The following is an 18,741-nucleotide window of genomic DNA, read 5'->3' as shown; positions in this document are numbered from 1 at the left end:
TTAAGGAATTAGAGAGCATCACAGCACATTGAATTCAGATGCTACAAATATATAACATGACAAAAGTGCTATCTTAGCTTGTATTTTCATTTATCTGGTGTGACTGCAGAGCTAGCAATAGGAGTAACCAAACTAGATTATGAATGACATGAACTCAGCCATATAACTGCTATTTAATAACTAATGTTAACTTGTTTGAAATACAAGAGGACAGTCTAAGGGCAAGTTAGAGGACATTGTAGCCAGTCTAGAAATCACATTATGTTATTGGGAGAGACGGACAAATGCCGTTAACTGTGTTTCTCATGTCACCTCATACCTGTTCCCACAGTGTCTGCAGACAAGGAGCTCTCAGCTGCCCAGGAGGGACACAACTAATGTGTAAGTTTGCACATATGAATATACTTCGATTCCTGTAGTTCAATAGCAATACACAGTTTGAATGCTATTGCACTTAACTGTTCATTCAAATTTGGGAATTATAAAATTATTAATTGTTAAACCCATGAAAATACGTGTCCCACTGACAGTCTGTAATTGTAGAGACCTGTTGAGTGGCTAAGCATTTTAAATTCTTTAACAGATCCAATCAAAGAAAACTGTTCAAGTATTCATATGATCATAATGTGCTTAATCATGAATTTGTTATTTATTACCCAGCCTCAAAACCATGCCGTGCCCCCATGGTTTATGTCAACTGCTCCGCTTCTCCACCTGGGACCACTGGGATTGAGTGTCAGAAGAGTTGTGGTACCCTGGACATGGCTTGTGTATGTTCAGCATAGCGCTCACACACACACATAAGTCAATCATTCAGAAACACAATCCTTGTTTGGCTCACACCTTCTTTTCGACCTTCACTTTGTCTGGACACAGATAAGTACTGGCTGTATATCAGGCTGTATGTGCCCTCGTGGCCTGGTTATGGATGGAACAGGAGGCTGTGTCAATGAGACCAGCTGTCCATGTCTGCACAATGGAAAGGTCTACCAGCCTGGACAGACACTGACTGTGGACTGCAACACCTGGTTCGTACAATGCACCATGATACACACCAGTATAATATGTAACTGCATGGAAATGACCTCACTATACATTCTCTTCACAGAGGTTGCCCTACATAGTGAGTTCAGACTGCATATTAACTTGATAACTACTTTTTGTATTTTTTGTAAGTCACTCATTCTTGAGAATTGGAACAAAACCATATTTTTAGGTAGGTTTGATTTTTACTCTTCAGTTATGCTGGAAATATATTTTTAAAAGATCAAACTCTTGGCTATTAAACTGTGTAATGGGTCAGCCTCTTACTGATTCCATTTTTATTTAAAAGAATGACATAATTGACAAAATGTTACATTGTCTCATGTCACTTCAAAGTTGTAATGAGCAGCCATTTTATTTTTTAAAGTTGGTTAGAGTTCTCTTAATGTTAATCAAAATACACATTCTAAAACCATAATTCTTATTTAGCTTTGGGGCTAAAGAGTTGACATGGTATGGTTGAGACACACCTAATAACAATATTATTTGATGAATTTGTCAAAAAATAGAGTTTACCAGTGCTTGAGCAGTATTCCTACCTTTTTTAAACCAGGACGTGAGACAGGGGTCCTTAAGATGTAGGTAACTCTTTTTATGCCTGATTAAATCATGTTTTGGTAAAAATCTGACTGAGTTGACATAAATCTGAAACACAGCTTTAAAGCACCAATATTTTCATTAAAAAATTTAAAACAATTATTATCATATAATATATATGTTATTATTATACATTTATAATGGCACATTTTATTCTTTTGATATCAGTAGGTATTGTTAGTTTGTATTGTTAGAGCAGGTTTAGAAATTACAAAAAGTAAAGCAGCCTAAAACATTTGATAAATTACATATATTTCATTATATAAATGACTGAATTTTGGTGAAATAGATTTTCACAGAAAAAATCGATTTAGAATGTTAGTACTAATAATTAAGTTTTTTTTTTCTGGGAGGACATAATTTGTCCTAATCCTGATGTAGTAGATGGGTTTAAATAGATTTTCACCAATATCTGATTTTCCCATACATAAAAAAATGTTTTCACTGTGACCAGGCTACTCTGGTGGTGAGGACAAATATACAAGAGAGAAGTGAGAGTGCATTTATGTATTCCAGTGCGCTCAAAAAATGCAGATAATTCTACTGATGATTCTCTAACAAGCAACCTCCCCAAAACACGCCCTCCATAGATATTAAAATGCTACTTAATGATTTTTCTGCACAGGTTTATATTATTAAACATTTGTGTCTGCTGTGTGTCTACCCAGTGTCTGCAGAGACAGGAAGTTCACATGTACCACCAAAGTGTGTGATGCAGTTTGTGGGATCTATGGCGAGGGTCACTACGTCACATTTGATGATAAGAGGTTTACCTTCAGTGGACAGTGTGGATACACGCTCCTGCAGGTAAAGTGGAAGATGGACAGATGTATAGTGATTTAAAATGTTAGCCACGGGTGATTTGGCAACATAGTAGCAAAGCAAATGCAGAAGAAGAGCAACAAATGAATCTATTTACAGAGCATTTCAGAGCCATGGTTGGGACCATAGATTCCACTACTTCCACAAACCTCAGTCAGATAAATGATAAATGAGTTAGGCAGACTATACTAACATTCAGCACTCTCTGATCCTAAGGGATGGGGAGGGGGATGGCAGGTTAACAAGGGGATACATTTTGGTGATTTTGCTAACAAGGGGGATGGCGCCCCCCTCAAATCTTACTGAGTATGGGAATACACTGAATGGATACTGCATTAAAGTTGTATTAAGCATTAGACCTTGAACAGTGGTGTCCAGTAATTACATCTTGTGTCTATGTCTTTCTCAGGACTACTGCAGCACTGGTCAGGGCAATGGCACCTTCAGAATAATCACTGAGAATGTTCCTTGTGGAACCACAGGAACCACCTGCTCCAAGACCATCAAGATATTCCTGGGGGTAAACACAACACACTTATACTGTCCACATGTTCTGCCTCAAATACTAGATCACAATACCACAGTTAACACAGTAAGGTTGGACTAGTATTGTGACTTAAAAGACAATCACTGGGGCTGGAACCTGTTAGTAATTTATGATTGATCAGCTGTATAATGCCTTTGCTAAGTTAAAATGATTGGGAACATGCAAAATAGAGCCAAATTAAACTGAAACTGATTTGCTCACACAATTCATCATCTCATTTTCCTGCAATGATACCAATGCCCATAACACAGTAATAGTTACAGTATTATTGAGTTGAGTCTGTGCAACATTACACATTTCACAGTATAACATAAATAAGTTCGTTTTCACAGTATAACATAAATACATCACATGTGACTTTTCAACTGGAGAAAAAAAAATGTGATTATAAATTATTACTTTTTTTTATCTCACTTAAATGGCACAGTAATAAAATGTATGTTTATTTAATTTTGACCCACAGGACAATGAATTCCAACTTAAAGATGACAGCTTCCATGTGGTAAAAGGAAACAACAGAGTGCTCCCTGCTCAGATTCGTAAGATGGGTATTTACCTGGTGGTGTCTATCAAGACAGGACTTGTGCTCATGTGGGACCAGAAGACCAGTCTTTTCATTAAACTCAGCCCAGAGTTCCAGGTAAACAATCAAGTCTGCATGTCTTGACTGACAACTTTCTTTTTCACAAAGAATATTCCTGGCTAAGCCCGTTCAGTTCAGTCCAGCTTATTGTTACACCATGAGAATCTTCCCAGACACATCAGGACTTTTGTTCCAAAATGCCACTTAATCAAAATTTTTTGATTAAAGGACCAGTGTGTGGGATTTAATGGCATCTAGTGGTTAGCTTGCAGATTGCAGGAGAACTTTAGTGCCCATGAAAGTCAGGGAGGAAGCCTTTGTTTAGAGCCAGTGTTTGGTTTGTCCATACTGGGCTACTGTAGAAATGCTGCAGAACAACATGGTGGCCTCTATCTAAGATGACCTGCGGCCTCTGTAGAGATAAATGGCTCATTCTAAGGTAATAAAAACACAATAATTCTTATTTTCAGTCAGTAATACACTAATGAAAACATACTTATGAATCTTATAATTCATTTCTGCCATATTATACCAATATCTTAATTGGTATAAATCTTACACAGTGGTCCTTCAGCATATTGATTAACACATATAGTATATGTATGCAAAAGGGTTGTTTTTTTAGCTTATTATTTGTTTCACCCCCACACATTTACAGTATAATTGGGTGTTGGTTGCTCTTATCAACCCAGGAAAAGTTTGAGTTAGTGAAGACTACATCTAGCTTAAGCCTCAGAGTTAGTGGAGGCAAAACAGAGCTAAAAGGAGAGTCAAATTTGCAGCAGCTCTTTGTGCTATTTTTAAAGACAAAACAAAGTTAAATGTAACAAAGGATACAGTTACCATGGGTTTGCTAAATATTACACACAACTGTATCAACACTTTCTAAACTGCCCTGCACAGGTATCAAAAGAAAAGGCCAAACTGCTTATGCTTGTGAGGTAAAGGATACTTTATTTACAACAATCACTGGGTTTCTTCCTCTCAGGGTAAAGTCTGCGGTCTGTGTGGAAACTACGACGGCAACAGTAAAAATGACTTCACCTCACGCTCTCAGGAGACAGTCGCAGATGTTCTGGAATTTGGTAACAGTTGGAAGGTTTCGTCCAGCTGCACAAACGCCCAACTAGTCAGTGATCCCTGTACCTCCAACAGCTACCGAGCAGCCTGGGCCCAGAAACAGTGTAGCGTCATCACCAGTGTCACCTTCCAGAGCTGTCATTCACAGGTAACTATGGTGACCTGGATACACAAACATTGATGGAAATCTTTAAAGGGGCAACATTTTCATAAAAAACTCATTTTAAAACAAAGATGAATATAATAGCACATTTTATACCTATGTTATCAGTACGTATTGTTAGATTTAGGTTTTGGAGGTTTTCAACACCTGTTTAAATCGTTTGAAGTTCTGATTTCTTGACTATACCAAGGGTGTTTTCTGGTGGAAAGCAAGTTTAGAAATTGAAAAAAAAAAAAGGCATTAGAGAGTTAGTATAAATATTTAATGGTTTTAATAAGTTTTTTTGGTAGGACAGGATTTGTCCCAATTGTCAAAAATGGCTGCTTTGTTACCCTTGACCTGTGATATTTTGCTAAACGGTACATTGTGATGTGTTCAAGGTTGATCCTGGTCCATACTTTGACTCTTGTGTGAGAGACTCTTGTGCTTGTGACACCGGTGGGGACTGTGAGTGTCTCTGCACTGCTGTGGCTGCCTATGCCAAAGCATGTAACGAAGCTGGGGCTTGCGTTAAATGGAGAACTCCAAAGCTGTGCCGTAAGTTTGGCCACTATCACACCAGGAAAATCTGAGACACAGGCTTTTAGGATTTAGAGGTGTTCTTACTTGCTAAACAGAATAATTGATCATATCTTAAGCCAGCAGATTTATTTGTCATATTAAGTAACACCCTGACTTTTGGAACAAGAGCAAAGACATACAGGATGTGTTCTGCCTCTTGCAGCTATTTTCTGTGACTACTATAACACCCCTGATGGCTGTGCGTGGCACTACAAGCCTTGCGGAGCTGACTGTATGAAGACATGTAGAAATCCAACAGGAAACTGTTCCGACCTCATCACCGCAGTGGAAGGTACATTAGACGGATCTTTTGGCATGTCATCTTGTTGATACTAGAATCTGTGTTTTAAGGCCAGGCTCAGGTCAACTGACGGATTGACCTTTTAAAAAACATTGATCAGGTATTCTTTTAGCCCAGTATTTAGACATGTTCTGTTTTGTTTTTGATGGCTGTGCTTGCAAAACTATTTGATGTTTGATGAATCAGGGATTAAGTTTTAATTTCTTTGGGTTATTTATTTTTTTGTATTTTAATTCATTCATTTTGCATCTGTGTGAATAAACAGATAAGGTAACCTCTAACCTTCACTGGTTTTTATGTGGATGTCCAGTCAGTGTTGATGACAAATGTAGTCAGTTGAAGCAATAATTCCTCAGTGTCCCTGCTTCTAGTGAGATCACTGGATACAAGAAGAACAACTATTAAATTTGTTTGATTTCAGCTCAGATTTCTAGTCTCCACCTCTGCGTAGCCAGGGGACATACTAGATGAGTATTTGTGTTATCTAACGCTGTTTTGGCCAACAAAATAATAGATGGAGGTTAAGGATATACAGCAACATGGGCATGGGGGTCAAAAGCTTGCATGCATTGCATCCTGTACAGATGGGTAGAGCCAGCATGGCTCTGTGAGCAACAGAACTCAGCTTTCTCGGTCAATAAAGGACACAGGAGGAGGAATTTATAGCTTCAACCTACTACTTTTACAACACTGATTTGATAACCACATCAAAAGTGGTGAATTTTTCCTTTAAAGCCACCGACCAAAAACAAAGTAAAAATTAAAAATGATGGAACATTTTAAATCATTTAAAATGGACATATTTGGTCAATGTGTGGCTCATCCATTGGGCAAATGAGAAAAACTTGCTGTGTTGTTGTTCTGCTGCATTAATTCAATAAACCAGCAATTAATGCTTCAATTAAAACATGGTTTTGGAATTCTAAGTATGGGAACTCATTCTGAAATGCTGTAAGAGCTATCTTAAATGGGGTGGCGGTGGTTTAGGAGGTAGAGCAGGTTCTCCACTGATCACAGGGTTTGGTGGTTCAGTCCTCAGCTCCTCCTGTTAACTTGTTGAAACGTTGTTCGATTGAATTGCGCCTGAGCGAAGTTGCAAATTTTGTGCACTTTCCGTAACCAGTAGTTGAACAAATCAATGGTAGATTAATCAATTAATTATTAATAATGAATAAGATACAAAACACAGTTTAAGTTATATTTAAATAATTTCAGCGGCACATTAAAAAAACAATAATATAACAATAAAGGTCCCATTAAAAATGGCTGCTCTTGTCTGTCTGTTCTTAGTCAACAAAAATGTCAAATGTCAAATGTCAATGTCAAATGGGGCACAATTAAAGGTAAAAGGTAACGGCCAACTTTATTGTGGTCACACGGTCATACAGAGTACAATTATGCTATCACATTATCGGTTGAACTCTTAATGGTGATTAATTGATTAATGGCTAATCATTAACATCCCTACTCCCAAGGGTAAAGCCAGCTCCTTGCATGGTAGCTCGTGTGTGTGTGTGTGTGTGTGTGTGTGTGTGTGTGTGTGTGTGTGTGTGTGTGTGTGTGTGTGTGTGCGTGTGACTGTGTTTGAATTGATTGAATGGGTGAATAAACAACTATGAATGCAGCAGTTTATCATGTTGTTAAACTTGTATTTCTATTTAGGTTAATCAAAATGTACTTAATGGTTCTGCAGGCTGCTATCCACAGTGTCCACCAACCAGTCCGTACTTTGATGAAGACACCATGAAGTGCGTCCCCTGGAACCAGTGTGGCTGCTATGATGGCAAAGGCACCCATTACAGTCTCGGGGATAAGGTTCCATCCAACAACTGTTATACTTGGTATGTCTCATAGAGGGGATTTTAGTAAAGATTTATTAATATGGCACCATGAATATTGCTTTAATCTCTCTATTGTCCATAAAAGGGAAGGATCTCACAGTCACTGATTTCATTAATTGATGCAGATATTGAATTATAATTTCAAGTTAGCCAAAGGGCGTTTTGCAGAATTGAAGACATTTAATGAATAATTTTATAACAATTTGGTTTGAGGAAAATTTTTATGAATATATAGTCAGTATTATGTATTTTAATCCCTCTGCTATGGTTGACACTCCCTTCCCTACATCTGTCCATACTATGCTGTTATATACAGATTATGTAATTCTTAACATGTTGGTTATTTAAAAGTCAGTTACAAATCTTATACCACAATACCATCTTGTACCAGCAGTGTACAAAATGAACTGGACTAAATCTGCATTACTATTATTGTTGCCCTGCTCTGCAAGTCCTCATTTCTCCAAATTTCTCCAAAGGAAGTGGTATAAAGTATAAACTTAGCATGACCCCTATAGCCACAATAGCTACATTTATATGAAACATCTAACATATAAAAAACATAACAATAATTCAAAACAGGCTTGTTTTCTGTCACTCATTCTAATAAGATTTTAAAGTCCCTTTATTATAGTGTATCTCAAAATAGGGAATAAATAGGTTCTGTGGCCAAATTTGAAGCTGCAACTAAATATTAAGTTCCGAATAATTCACTGTGTGGAAGCAAGAATAGAAACACTGCAACTTAACAGATGCAGATAGACACAGCATATCAAAAAAATGCAGCAAATACAGAAAACCCAAACAAAAACAGGGACATACTACAAAAATATACTAAAGAACATTTGGAGATTTGTTTCACATCATGATAAAATTGTGGTTGCTCGTGGCATGAGGAATGGTTGTTGTATTTGGGTTGAATACAAACATGGTAATTGGAAGATATTATGGTATAATTAACATTTTTTAATAGGAAACTTTGGATGAAGTTTTAGTTTGTGGATCTCAAAGCAGTTTTCCAAATTAAATACCAAAGTGCAATGACATGATCACAATTTCCTTCTATTTCAAAGCTCCTGCGCAATGTCTGGAATAGTATGCAACTACAATGTGAGCTGTAAGTACACATATACACTGACAGTTAGTTGGTTTATTAAACTGTCCATTTATTTTACACAAATAAAATGTATATATGTGAAATTTATAATGATACTCTTGATCTGCAGATTGTACATGCTTCATTAATGGAAAAACCTACAAATATGGGGAAACAATCTACAACACTACAGATGTCCTTGAAAACTGCATCACAGCTGTGTGTGGGGCCAATGGGGCTATAAACAGGACGATGACCAAATGCTTACCTACCACCACACAAGCCCCTACGACAACCCCCTTTACATTCACTACAGTTGGAAAAACAACTCCAGGTATGAAAACCGACCTATCAGTATGAGGGTTTTTTTGGTCAATGTTAGAACTACCTTACAACACAGAACATTATGTACAAACACAAATGATGATATGAATGATACTTTAACACTTTATTAAGTATATATTTTGCATGACGTCTTGTTTTATCACAGGGATTACAACCACAGCTTTTGTTGAAACTACAACCCCCAAGCCAGGTGTGACAACAACAGGCCCAGAAACAACAGTCATAACATCAAAACCATCTGTTACTACCACATCTACTGAAGTACCTTCAACAACAACTAAGGGAACAACAGCTACACCTGTAGAAACAACGGCATCCAAGGCGACAACAGCTACACCTGTAGAAACAACTGCATCCAAGGCAACAACTGCCACCGTTGAGACAACAAAACCACCCAAACTCACCACTGGCCCAGTTACAACCTTGACCACAGCTGTTGTTGAAACTACAACCCCTAAGCCAGGTGTCACAACAACAGGCCCAGAAACAACAGTCATAACATCAAAACCATCTGTTACTACCACGACTACTGAAGCACCTTCAACAACAACTAAGGGAACAACAGCTACACCTGTAGAAACAACTGCATCCAAGGCAACAACAGCTACACCTGTAGAAACAACTGCATCCAAGGCAACAACTGCCACCGTTGAGACAACAAAACCACCCAAAGTCACCACTGGCCCAGTTACAACCTTGACAACAGCTGTTGTTGAAACTACAACCCCTAAGCCAGGTGTCACAACAACAGGCCCAGAAAAAACAGTCATAACATCAAAGCCATCTGTTACTACCACGACTACTGAAGCACCTTCCACAACTACTAAGGGAACAACAGCTACACCTGTAGAAACAACAGCATCCAAGGCAACAACTGCCACCGTTGAGACAACAAAACCACCTAAAGTCACCACTGGCCCACTTACAACCTTGACCACAGCTATTGTTGAAACTACAACCCCTAAACCAGGTGTCACAACAACAGGCCCAGAAACAACAGTCATAACATCAAAGCCATCCATTACTACCACAACTACTGAAGCACCTTCAACGACAACTAAGGGAACAACAGCTACACCTGTAGAAACAACTGCATCCAAGGCGACAACAGCTACACCTGTAGAAACAACTGCATCCAAGGCAACAACTGCCACCGTTGAGACAACAAAATCACCCAAAGTCACCACTGGCCCAGTTACAACCTTGACCACAGCTGTTGTTGAAACTACAACCCCTAAGCCAGGTGTCACAACAACAGGCCCAGAAACAACAGTCATAACATCAAAGCCATCTGTTACTACCACGACTACTGAAGCACCTTCCACAACTACCAAGGGAACAACAGCTACACCTGTAGAAACAACTGCATCCAAGGCAACAACTGCTACTGTTGAGACAACAAAACCACCTAAAGTCACCACTGGCCCAGTTACAACCTTGACCACAGCTGTTGTTGAAACTACAACCCCTAAACCAGGTGTCACAACAACAGGCCCAGAAACAACAGTCATAACATCAAAACCATCTGTTACTACCACAACTACTGAAGCACCTTCAACAACAACTAAGGGAACAACAGCTACACCTGTAGAAACAACGGCATCCAAGGCGACAACAGCTACACCTGTAGAAACAACTGCATCCAAGGCAACAACTGCCACCGTTGAGACAACAAAACCACCCAAAGTCACCACTGGCCCAGTTACAACCTTGACAACAGCTGTTGTTGAAACTACAACCCCTAAGCCAGGTGTCACAACAACAGGCCCAGAAACAACAGTCATAACATCAAAGCCATCAGTTACTACCACGACTACTGAAGCACCTTCCACAACTACTAAGGGAACAACAGCTACACCTGTAGAAACAACAGCATCCAAGGCAACAACTGCTACCGTTGAGACAACAAAACCACCTAAAGTCACCACTGGCCCAGTTACAACCTTGACTACAGCTGTTGTTGAAACTACAACCCCTAAACCAGGTGTGACAACAACAGGCCCACAAACAACAGTCATAACATCAAAGCCATCTGTTACTACCACAACTACTGAAGCACCTTCAACAACAACTAAGGGAACAACAGCTACACCTGTAGAAACAACAGCATCCAAGGCGACAACAGCTACACCTGTAGAAACAACTGCATCCAAGGCAACAACTGCCACCGTTGAGACAACAAAACCACCCAAAGTCACCACTGGCCCAGTTACAACCTTGACAACAGCTGTTGTTGAAACTACAACCCCTAAGCCAGGTGTCACAACAACAGGCCCACGAACAACAGTCATAACATCAAAGCCATCTGTTACTACCACGACTACTGAAGCACCTTCCACAACTACCAAGGGAACAACAGCTACACCTGTAGAAACAACTGCATCCAAGGCAACAACTGCTACTGTTGAGACAACAAAACCACCTAAAGTCACCACTGGCCCAGTTACAACCTTGACCACAGCAGTTGTTGAAACTACAACCCCTAAACCAGGTGTCACAACAACAGGCCCAGAAACAACAGTCATAACATCAAAACCATCTGTTACTACCACAACTACTGAAGCACCTTCAACAACAACTAAGGGAACAACAGCTACACCTGTAGAAACAACGGCATCCAAGGCGACAACAGCTACACCTGTAGAAACAACTGCATCCAAGGCAACAACTGCCACCGTTGAGACAACAAAACCACCCAAAGTCACCACTGGCCCAGTTACAACCTTGACAACAGCAGTTGTTGAAACTACAACCCCTAAGCCAGGTGTCACAACAACAGGCCCAGAAACAACAGTCATAACATCAAAGCCATCAGTTACTACCACGACTACTGAAGCACCTTCCACAACTACTAAGGGAACAACAGCTACACCTGTAGAAACAACAGCATCCAAGGCAACAACTGCTACCGTTGAGACAACAAAACCACCTAAAGTCACCACTGGCCCAGTTACAACCTTGACCACAGCTGTTGTTGAAACTACAACCCCTAAACCAGGTGTGACAACAACAGGCCCACAAACAACAGTCATAACATCAAAGCCATCTGTTACTACCACAACTACTGAAGCACCTTCAACAACAACTAAGGGAACAACAGCTACACCTGTAGAAACAACAGCATCCAAGGCGACAACAGCTACACCTGTAGAAACAACTGCATCCAAGGCAACAACTGCCACCGTTGAGACAACAAAACCACCCAAAGTCACCACTGGCCCAGTTACAACCTTGACAACAGCTGTTGTTGAAACTACAACCCCTAAGCCAGGTGTCACAACAACAGGCCCACGAACAACAGTCATAACATCAAAGCCATCTGTTACTACCACGACTACTGAAGCACCTTCCACAACTACTAAGGGAACAACAGCTACACCTGTAGAAACAACTGCATCCAAGGCAACAACTGCCACTGTTGAGACAACAAAACCACCTAAAGTCACCACTGGCCCAGTTACAACCTTGACTACAGCTGTTGTTGAAACTACAACCCCTAAACCAGGTGTGACAACAACAGGCCCACAAACAACAGTCATAACATCAAAGCCATCTGTTACTACCACAACTACTGAAGCACCTTCAACAACAACTAAGGGAACAACAGCTACACCTGTAGAAACAACAGCATCCAAGGCGACAACAGCTACACCTGTAGAAACAACTGCATCCAAGGCAACAACTGCCACCGTTGAGACAACAAAACCACCCAAAGTCACCACTGGCCCAGTTACAACCTTGACCACAGCTGTTGTTGAAACTACAACCCCTAAGCCAGGTGTCACAACAACAGGCCCACGAACAACAGTCATAACATCAAAGCCATCTGTTACTACCACGACTATTGAAGCACCTTCCACAACTACTAAGGGAACAACAGCTACACCTGTAGAAACAACAGCATCCAAGGCAACAACTGCCACCGTTGAGACAACAAAACCACCTAAAGTCACCACTGGCCCAGTTACAACCTTGACCACAGCTGTTGTTGAAACTACAACCCCTAAGCCAGGTGTCACAACAACAGGCCCAGAAACAACAGTCATAACATCAAAACCATCCATTACTACCACAACTACTGAAGCACCTTCAACAACTACTAAGGGAACAACAGCTACACCTGTAGAAACAACAGCATCCAAGGCAACAACTGCCACCGTTGAGACAACAAAACCACCTAAAGTCACCACTGGCCCAGTTACAACCTTGACCACAGCTATTGTTGAAACTACAACCCCTAAACAAGGTGTCACAACAACAGGCCGAGAAACAACAGTCATAACATCAAAGCCATCTATTACTACCACGACTACTGAAGCACCTTCAACGACAACTAAGGGAACAACAGCTACACCTGTAGAAACAACGGCATCCAAGGCAACAACTGCCACCGTTGAGACAACAAAATCACCTAAAGTCACCACTGGCCCAGTTACAACCTTGACCACAGCTGTTGTTGAAACTACAACCCCTAAACCAGGTGTCACAACAACAGGCCCAGAAACAACAGTCATAACATCAAAGCCATCCATTACTACCACAACTACTGAAGCACCTTCAACAACAACTAAGGGAACAACAGCTACACCTGTAGAAACAACTGCATCCAAGGCAACAACTGCCACCGTTGAGACAACAAAACCACCTAAAGTCACCACTGGCCCAGTTACAACCTTGACCACAGCTGTTGTTGAAACTACAACCCCTAAGCCAGGTGTCACAACAACAGGCCCAGAAACAACAGTCATAACATCAAAACCATCCATTACTACCACAACTACTGAAGCACCTTCCACAACTACTAAGGGAACAACAGCTACACCTGTAGAAACAACTGCATCCAAGGCAACAACTGCCACCGTTGAGACAACAAAACCACCTAAAGTCACCACTGGCCCAGTTACAACCTTGACCACAGCTGTTGTTGAATCTACAACCCCTAAACCAGGTGTCACAACAAAAGGCCCACAAACAACAGTCATAACATCAAAGCCATCTGTTACTACCACAACTACTGAAGCACCTTCCACAACTACTAAGGGAACAACAGCTACACCTGTAGAAACAACTGCATCTAAGGCAACAACTGCCACAGTTGAGACAACAAAACAACCTAAAGTCAGCACTGTCCCAGTTACAACCTTGACTACAGCTGTTGTTGAAACTACAACCCCTAAGCCAGGTGTCACAACAACAGGCCCAGAAACAACAGTCATAACATCAAAACCATCCATTACTACCACAACTACTGAAGCACCTTCAACAACAACTAAGGGAACAACAGCTACACCTGTAGAAACAACTGCATCTAAGGCAACAACTGCCACAGTTGAGACAACAAAACAACCTAAAGTCAGCACTGTCCCAGTTACAACCTTGACTACAGCTGTTGTTGAAACTACAACCCCTAAGCCAGGTGTCACAACAACAGGCCCAGAAACAACAGTCATAACATCAAAGCCATCTGTTACTACCACGACTACTGAAGCACCTTCCACAACTACTAAAGGAACAACAGCTACACCTGTAGAAACAACTGCATCCAAGGCAACAACTGCCACTGTTGAGACAACAAAACCACCTAAAGTCACCACTGGCCCAGTTACAACCTTGACTACAGCTGTTGTTGAAACTACAACCCCTAAGCCAGGTATCACAACAACAGGCCCAGAAACAACAGTCATAACATCAAAACCATCTGTTACTACCACGACTACTGAAGCACCTTCAACAACAACTAAGGGAACAACAGCTACACCTGTAGAAACAACGGCATCCAAGGCGACAACAGCTACACCTGTAGAAACAACTGCATCCAAGGCAACAACTGCTACTGTTGAGACAACAAAACAACCTAAAGTCACCACTGGCCCAGTTACAACCTTGACTACAGCTGTTGTTGAAACTACAACCCCTAAGCCAGGTATCACAACAACAGGCCCAGAAACAACAGTCATAACATCAAAACCATCTGTTACTACCACGACTACTGAAGCACCTTCAACAACAACTAAGGGAACAACAGCTACACCTGTAGAAACAACGGCATCCAAGGCGACAACAGCTACACCTGTAGAAACAACTGCATCCAAGGCAACAACTGCTACTGTTGAGACAACAAAACCACCTAAAGTCACCACTGGCCCAGTTACAACCTTGACCACAGCTGTTGTTGAAACTACAACCCCTAAACCAGGTGTCACAACAACAGGCCCAGAAACAACAGTCATAACATCAAAACCATCTGTTACTACCACGACTACTGAAGCACCTTCAACAACAACTAAGGGAACAACAGCTACACCTGTAGAAACAACTGCATCCAAGGCAACAACTGCCACCGTTGAGACAACAAAACCACCCAAAGTCACCACTGGCCCAGTTACAACCTTGACCACAGCTGTTGTTGAAACTACAACTACAATATCAGGTATCAGAACAACGACTTCAGAAACGACAGTTATTGTAGTCACAGGAACACCAGAAACGACAACTGTTATTACAAGAAAACCTTCTGTTCTCAACACAACAACTATTGTGGCTTCAACTCTAACCACAGAAACATCTGCAACAGTTGAGACAACAAAACCACCTAAAGTCACCACTGGCCCAGTTACAACCTTGACTACAGCTGTTGTTGAAACTACAACCCCTAAACCAGGTGTCACAACAACAGGCCCACAAACAACAGTCATAACATCAAAGCCATCCATTACTACCACAACTACTGAAGCACCTTCAACAACAGCTAAGGGAACAACAGCTACACCTGTAGAAACAACTGCATCCAAGGCAACAACTGCCACCATTGAGACAACAAAATCACCTAAAGTCACCACTGGCCCAGTTACAACCTTGACCACAGCTGTTGTTGAAACTACAACCCCTAAGCCAGGTGTCACAACAACAGGCCCAGAAACAACAGTCATAACATCAAAACCATCCATTACTACCACAACTACTGAAGCACCTTCAACAACAACTAAGGGAACAACAGCTACACCTGTAGAAACAACTGCATCCAAGGCAACAACTGCCACCATTGAGACAACAAAACCACCTAAAGTCACCACTGGCCCAGTTACAACCTTGACCACAGCTGTTGTTGAAACTACAACCCCTAAACCAGGTGTCACAACAACAGGCCCACAAACAACAGTCATAACATCAAAACCATCTGTTACGACCACGACTACTGAAGCACCTTCAACAACAACTAAGGGAACAACAGCTACACCTGTAAAAACAACTGCATCTAAGGCAACAACTGCCACAGTTGAGACAACAAAACAACCTAAAGTCAGCACTGGCCCAGTTACAACCTTGACCACAGCTGTTGTTGAAACTACAACCCCTAAGCCAGGTGTCACAACAACAGGCCCAGAAACAACAGTCATAACATCAAAACCATCCATTACTACCACAACTACTGAAGCACCTTCCACAACTACTAAGGGAACAACAGCTACACCTGTAGAAACAACTGCATCCAAGGCAACAACTGCCACTGTTGAGACAACAAAACCACCTAAAGTCACCACTGGCCCAGTTACAACCTTGACTACAGCTGTTGTTGAAACTACAACCCCTAAGCCAGGTGTCACAACAACAGGCCCAGAAACAACAGTCATAACATCAAAACCATCCATTACTACCACAACTACTGAAGCACCTTCCACAACTACTAAAGGAACAACAGCTACACCTGTAGAAACAACTGCATCCAAGGCAACAACTGCCACCGTTGAGACAACAAAACCACCTAAAGTCACCACTGGCCCAGTTACAACCTTGACTACAGCTGTTGTTGAAACTACAACCCCTAAACCAGGTGTCACAACAACAGGCCCAGAAACAACAGTCATAACATCAAAACCATCCATTACTACCACAACTACTGAAGCACCTTCAACAACAACTAAGGGAACAACAGCTACACCTGTAGAAACAACGGCATCCAAGGCAACAACTGCCACCATTGAGACAACAAAACCACCTAAAGTCACCACTGGCCCAGTTACAACCTTGACCACAGCTGTTGTTGAAACTACAACCCCTAAGCCAGGTGTCACAACAACAGGCCCAGAAATAACAGTCATAACATCAAAACCATCCATTACTACCACAACTACTGAAGCACCTTCCACAAGTACTAAGGGAACAACAGCTACACCTGTAGAAACAACTGCATCTAAGGCAACAACTGCCACAGTTGAGACAACAAAACAACCTAAAGTCAGCACTGTCCCAGTTACAACCTTGACTACAGCTGTTGTTGAAACTACAACCCCTAAACCAGGTGTCACAACAACAGGCCCAGAAACAACAGTCATAACATCAAAACCATCCATTACTACCACAACTACTGAAGCACCTTCAACGACAACTAAGGGAACAACAGCTACACCTGTAGAAACAACGGCATCCAAGGCAACAACTGCCACCATTGAGACAACAAAACCACCTAAAGTCACCACTGGCCCAGTTACAACCTTGACCACAGCTGTTGTTGAAACTACAACCCCTAAGCCAGGTGTCACAACAACAGGCCCAGAAACAACAGTCATAACATCAAAACCATCCATTACTACCACAACTACTGAAGCACCTTCCACAACTACTAAGGGAACAACGGCTACACCTGTAGAAACAACTGCATCCAAGGCAACAACTGCCACCGTTGAGACAACAAAACCACCTAAAGTCACCACTGGCCCAGTTACAACCTTGACTACAGCTGTTGTTGAAACTACAACCCCTAAACCAGGTGTCACAACAACAGGCCCAGAAACAACAGTCATAACATCAAAACCATCTGTTACGACCACAACTACTGAAGCACCTTCAACAACAACTAAGGGAACAACAGCTACACCTGTAGAAACAACTGCATCTAAGGCAACAACTGCCACAGTTGAGACAACAAAACAACCTAAAGTCACCACTGGCCCAGTTACAACCTTGACTACAGCTGTTGTTGAAACTACAACCCCTAAGCCAGGTGTCACAACAACAGGCCCAGAAACAACAGTCATAACATCAAAACCATCCATTACTACCACAACTACTGAAGCACCTTCCACAACTACTAAGGGAACAACAGCTACACCTGTAGAAACAACTGCATCTAAGGCAACAACTGCCACTGTTGAGACAACAAAACCACCTAAAGTCACCACTGGCCCAGTTACAACCTTGACCACAGCTGTTGTTGAAACTACAACCGCTAAGCCAGGTGTCACAACAACAGGCCCAGAAACAACAGTCATAACATCAAAACCATCCATTACTACCACAACTACTGAAGCACCTTCAACAACAACTAAGGGAACAACAGCTACACCTGTAGAAACAACGGCATCCAAGGCAACAACTGCCACCATTGAGACAACAAAACCACCTAAAGTCACCACTGGCCCAGTTACAACCTTGACCACAGCTGTTGTTGAAACTACAACCCCTAAGCCAGGTGTCACAACAACAGGCCCAGAAACAACAGTCATAACATCAAAACCATCCATTACTACCACAACTACTGAAGCACCTTCAACAACAACTAAGGGAACAACAGCTACACCTGTAGAAACAACGGCATCCAAGGCAACAACTGCCACCATTGAGACAACAAAACCACCTAAAGTCACCACTGGCCCAGTTACAACCTTGACCACAGCTGTTGTTGAAACTACAACCCCTAAGCCAGGTGTCACAACAACAGGCCCAGAAACAACAGTCATAACATCAAAACCATCCATTACTAC

General features: G+C 41.5%; 1 protein-coding gene across 1 annotated transcript in view; it reads left to right on the top strand.

The window, feature by feature from the left end:
* LOC146333330 (mucin-5B-like) overlaps nt 1-18,741 on the top strand; it is a 56,011-nt gene that overhangs the window by 17,003 nt on the left and 20,267 nt on the right. Inside the window, exons 18-33 of the mRNA XM_084725407.1 lie at nt 332-372; nt 661-770; nt 877-1,028; nt 2,310-2,448; nt 2,873-2,983; nt 3,474-3,650; nt 4,582-4,821; nt 5,217-5,373; nt 5,561-5,689; nt 7,392-7,539; nt 8,613-8,656; nt 8,766-8,969; nt 9,126-9,389; nt 10,458-10,676; nt 16,110-16,219; nt 17,411-18,346. Coding sequence (XP_084581533.1) covers nt 332-372; nt 661-770; nt 877-1,028; nt 2,310-2,448; nt 2,873-2,983; nt 3,474-3,650; nt 4,582-4,821; nt 5,217-5,373; nt 5,561-5,689; nt 7,392-7,539; nt 8,613-8,656; nt 8,766-8,969; nt 9,126-9,389; nt 10,458-10,676; nt 16,110-16,219; nt 17,411-18,346 — 3,181 coding nt within the window. The remainder of the gene's footprint in view (nt 1-331; nt 373-660; nt 771-876; nt 1,029-2,309; nt 2,449-2,872; nt 2,984-3,473; nt 3,651-4,581; nt 4,822-5,216; nt 5,374-5,560; nt 5,690-7,391; nt 7,540-8,612; nt 8,657-8,765; nt 8,970-9,125; nt 9,390-10,457; nt 10,677-16,109; nt 16,220-17,410; nt 18,347-18,741) is intronic.

Source organism: Lutjanus erythropterus, chromosome 1 (assembly GCF_056507025.1).
Source record: "Lutjanus erythropterus isolate fLutEry1 chromosome 1, fLutEry1.hap2, whole genome shotgun sequence".
Lineage (NCBI taxonomy): Eukaryota > Metazoa > Chordata > Actinopteri > Lutjaniformes > Lutjanidae > Lutjanus > Lutjanus erythropterus.
The sequence above is the reverse complement of the archived record's forward strand: the minus strand, read 5'-3'. Positions and strand labels throughout refer to the sequence as shown.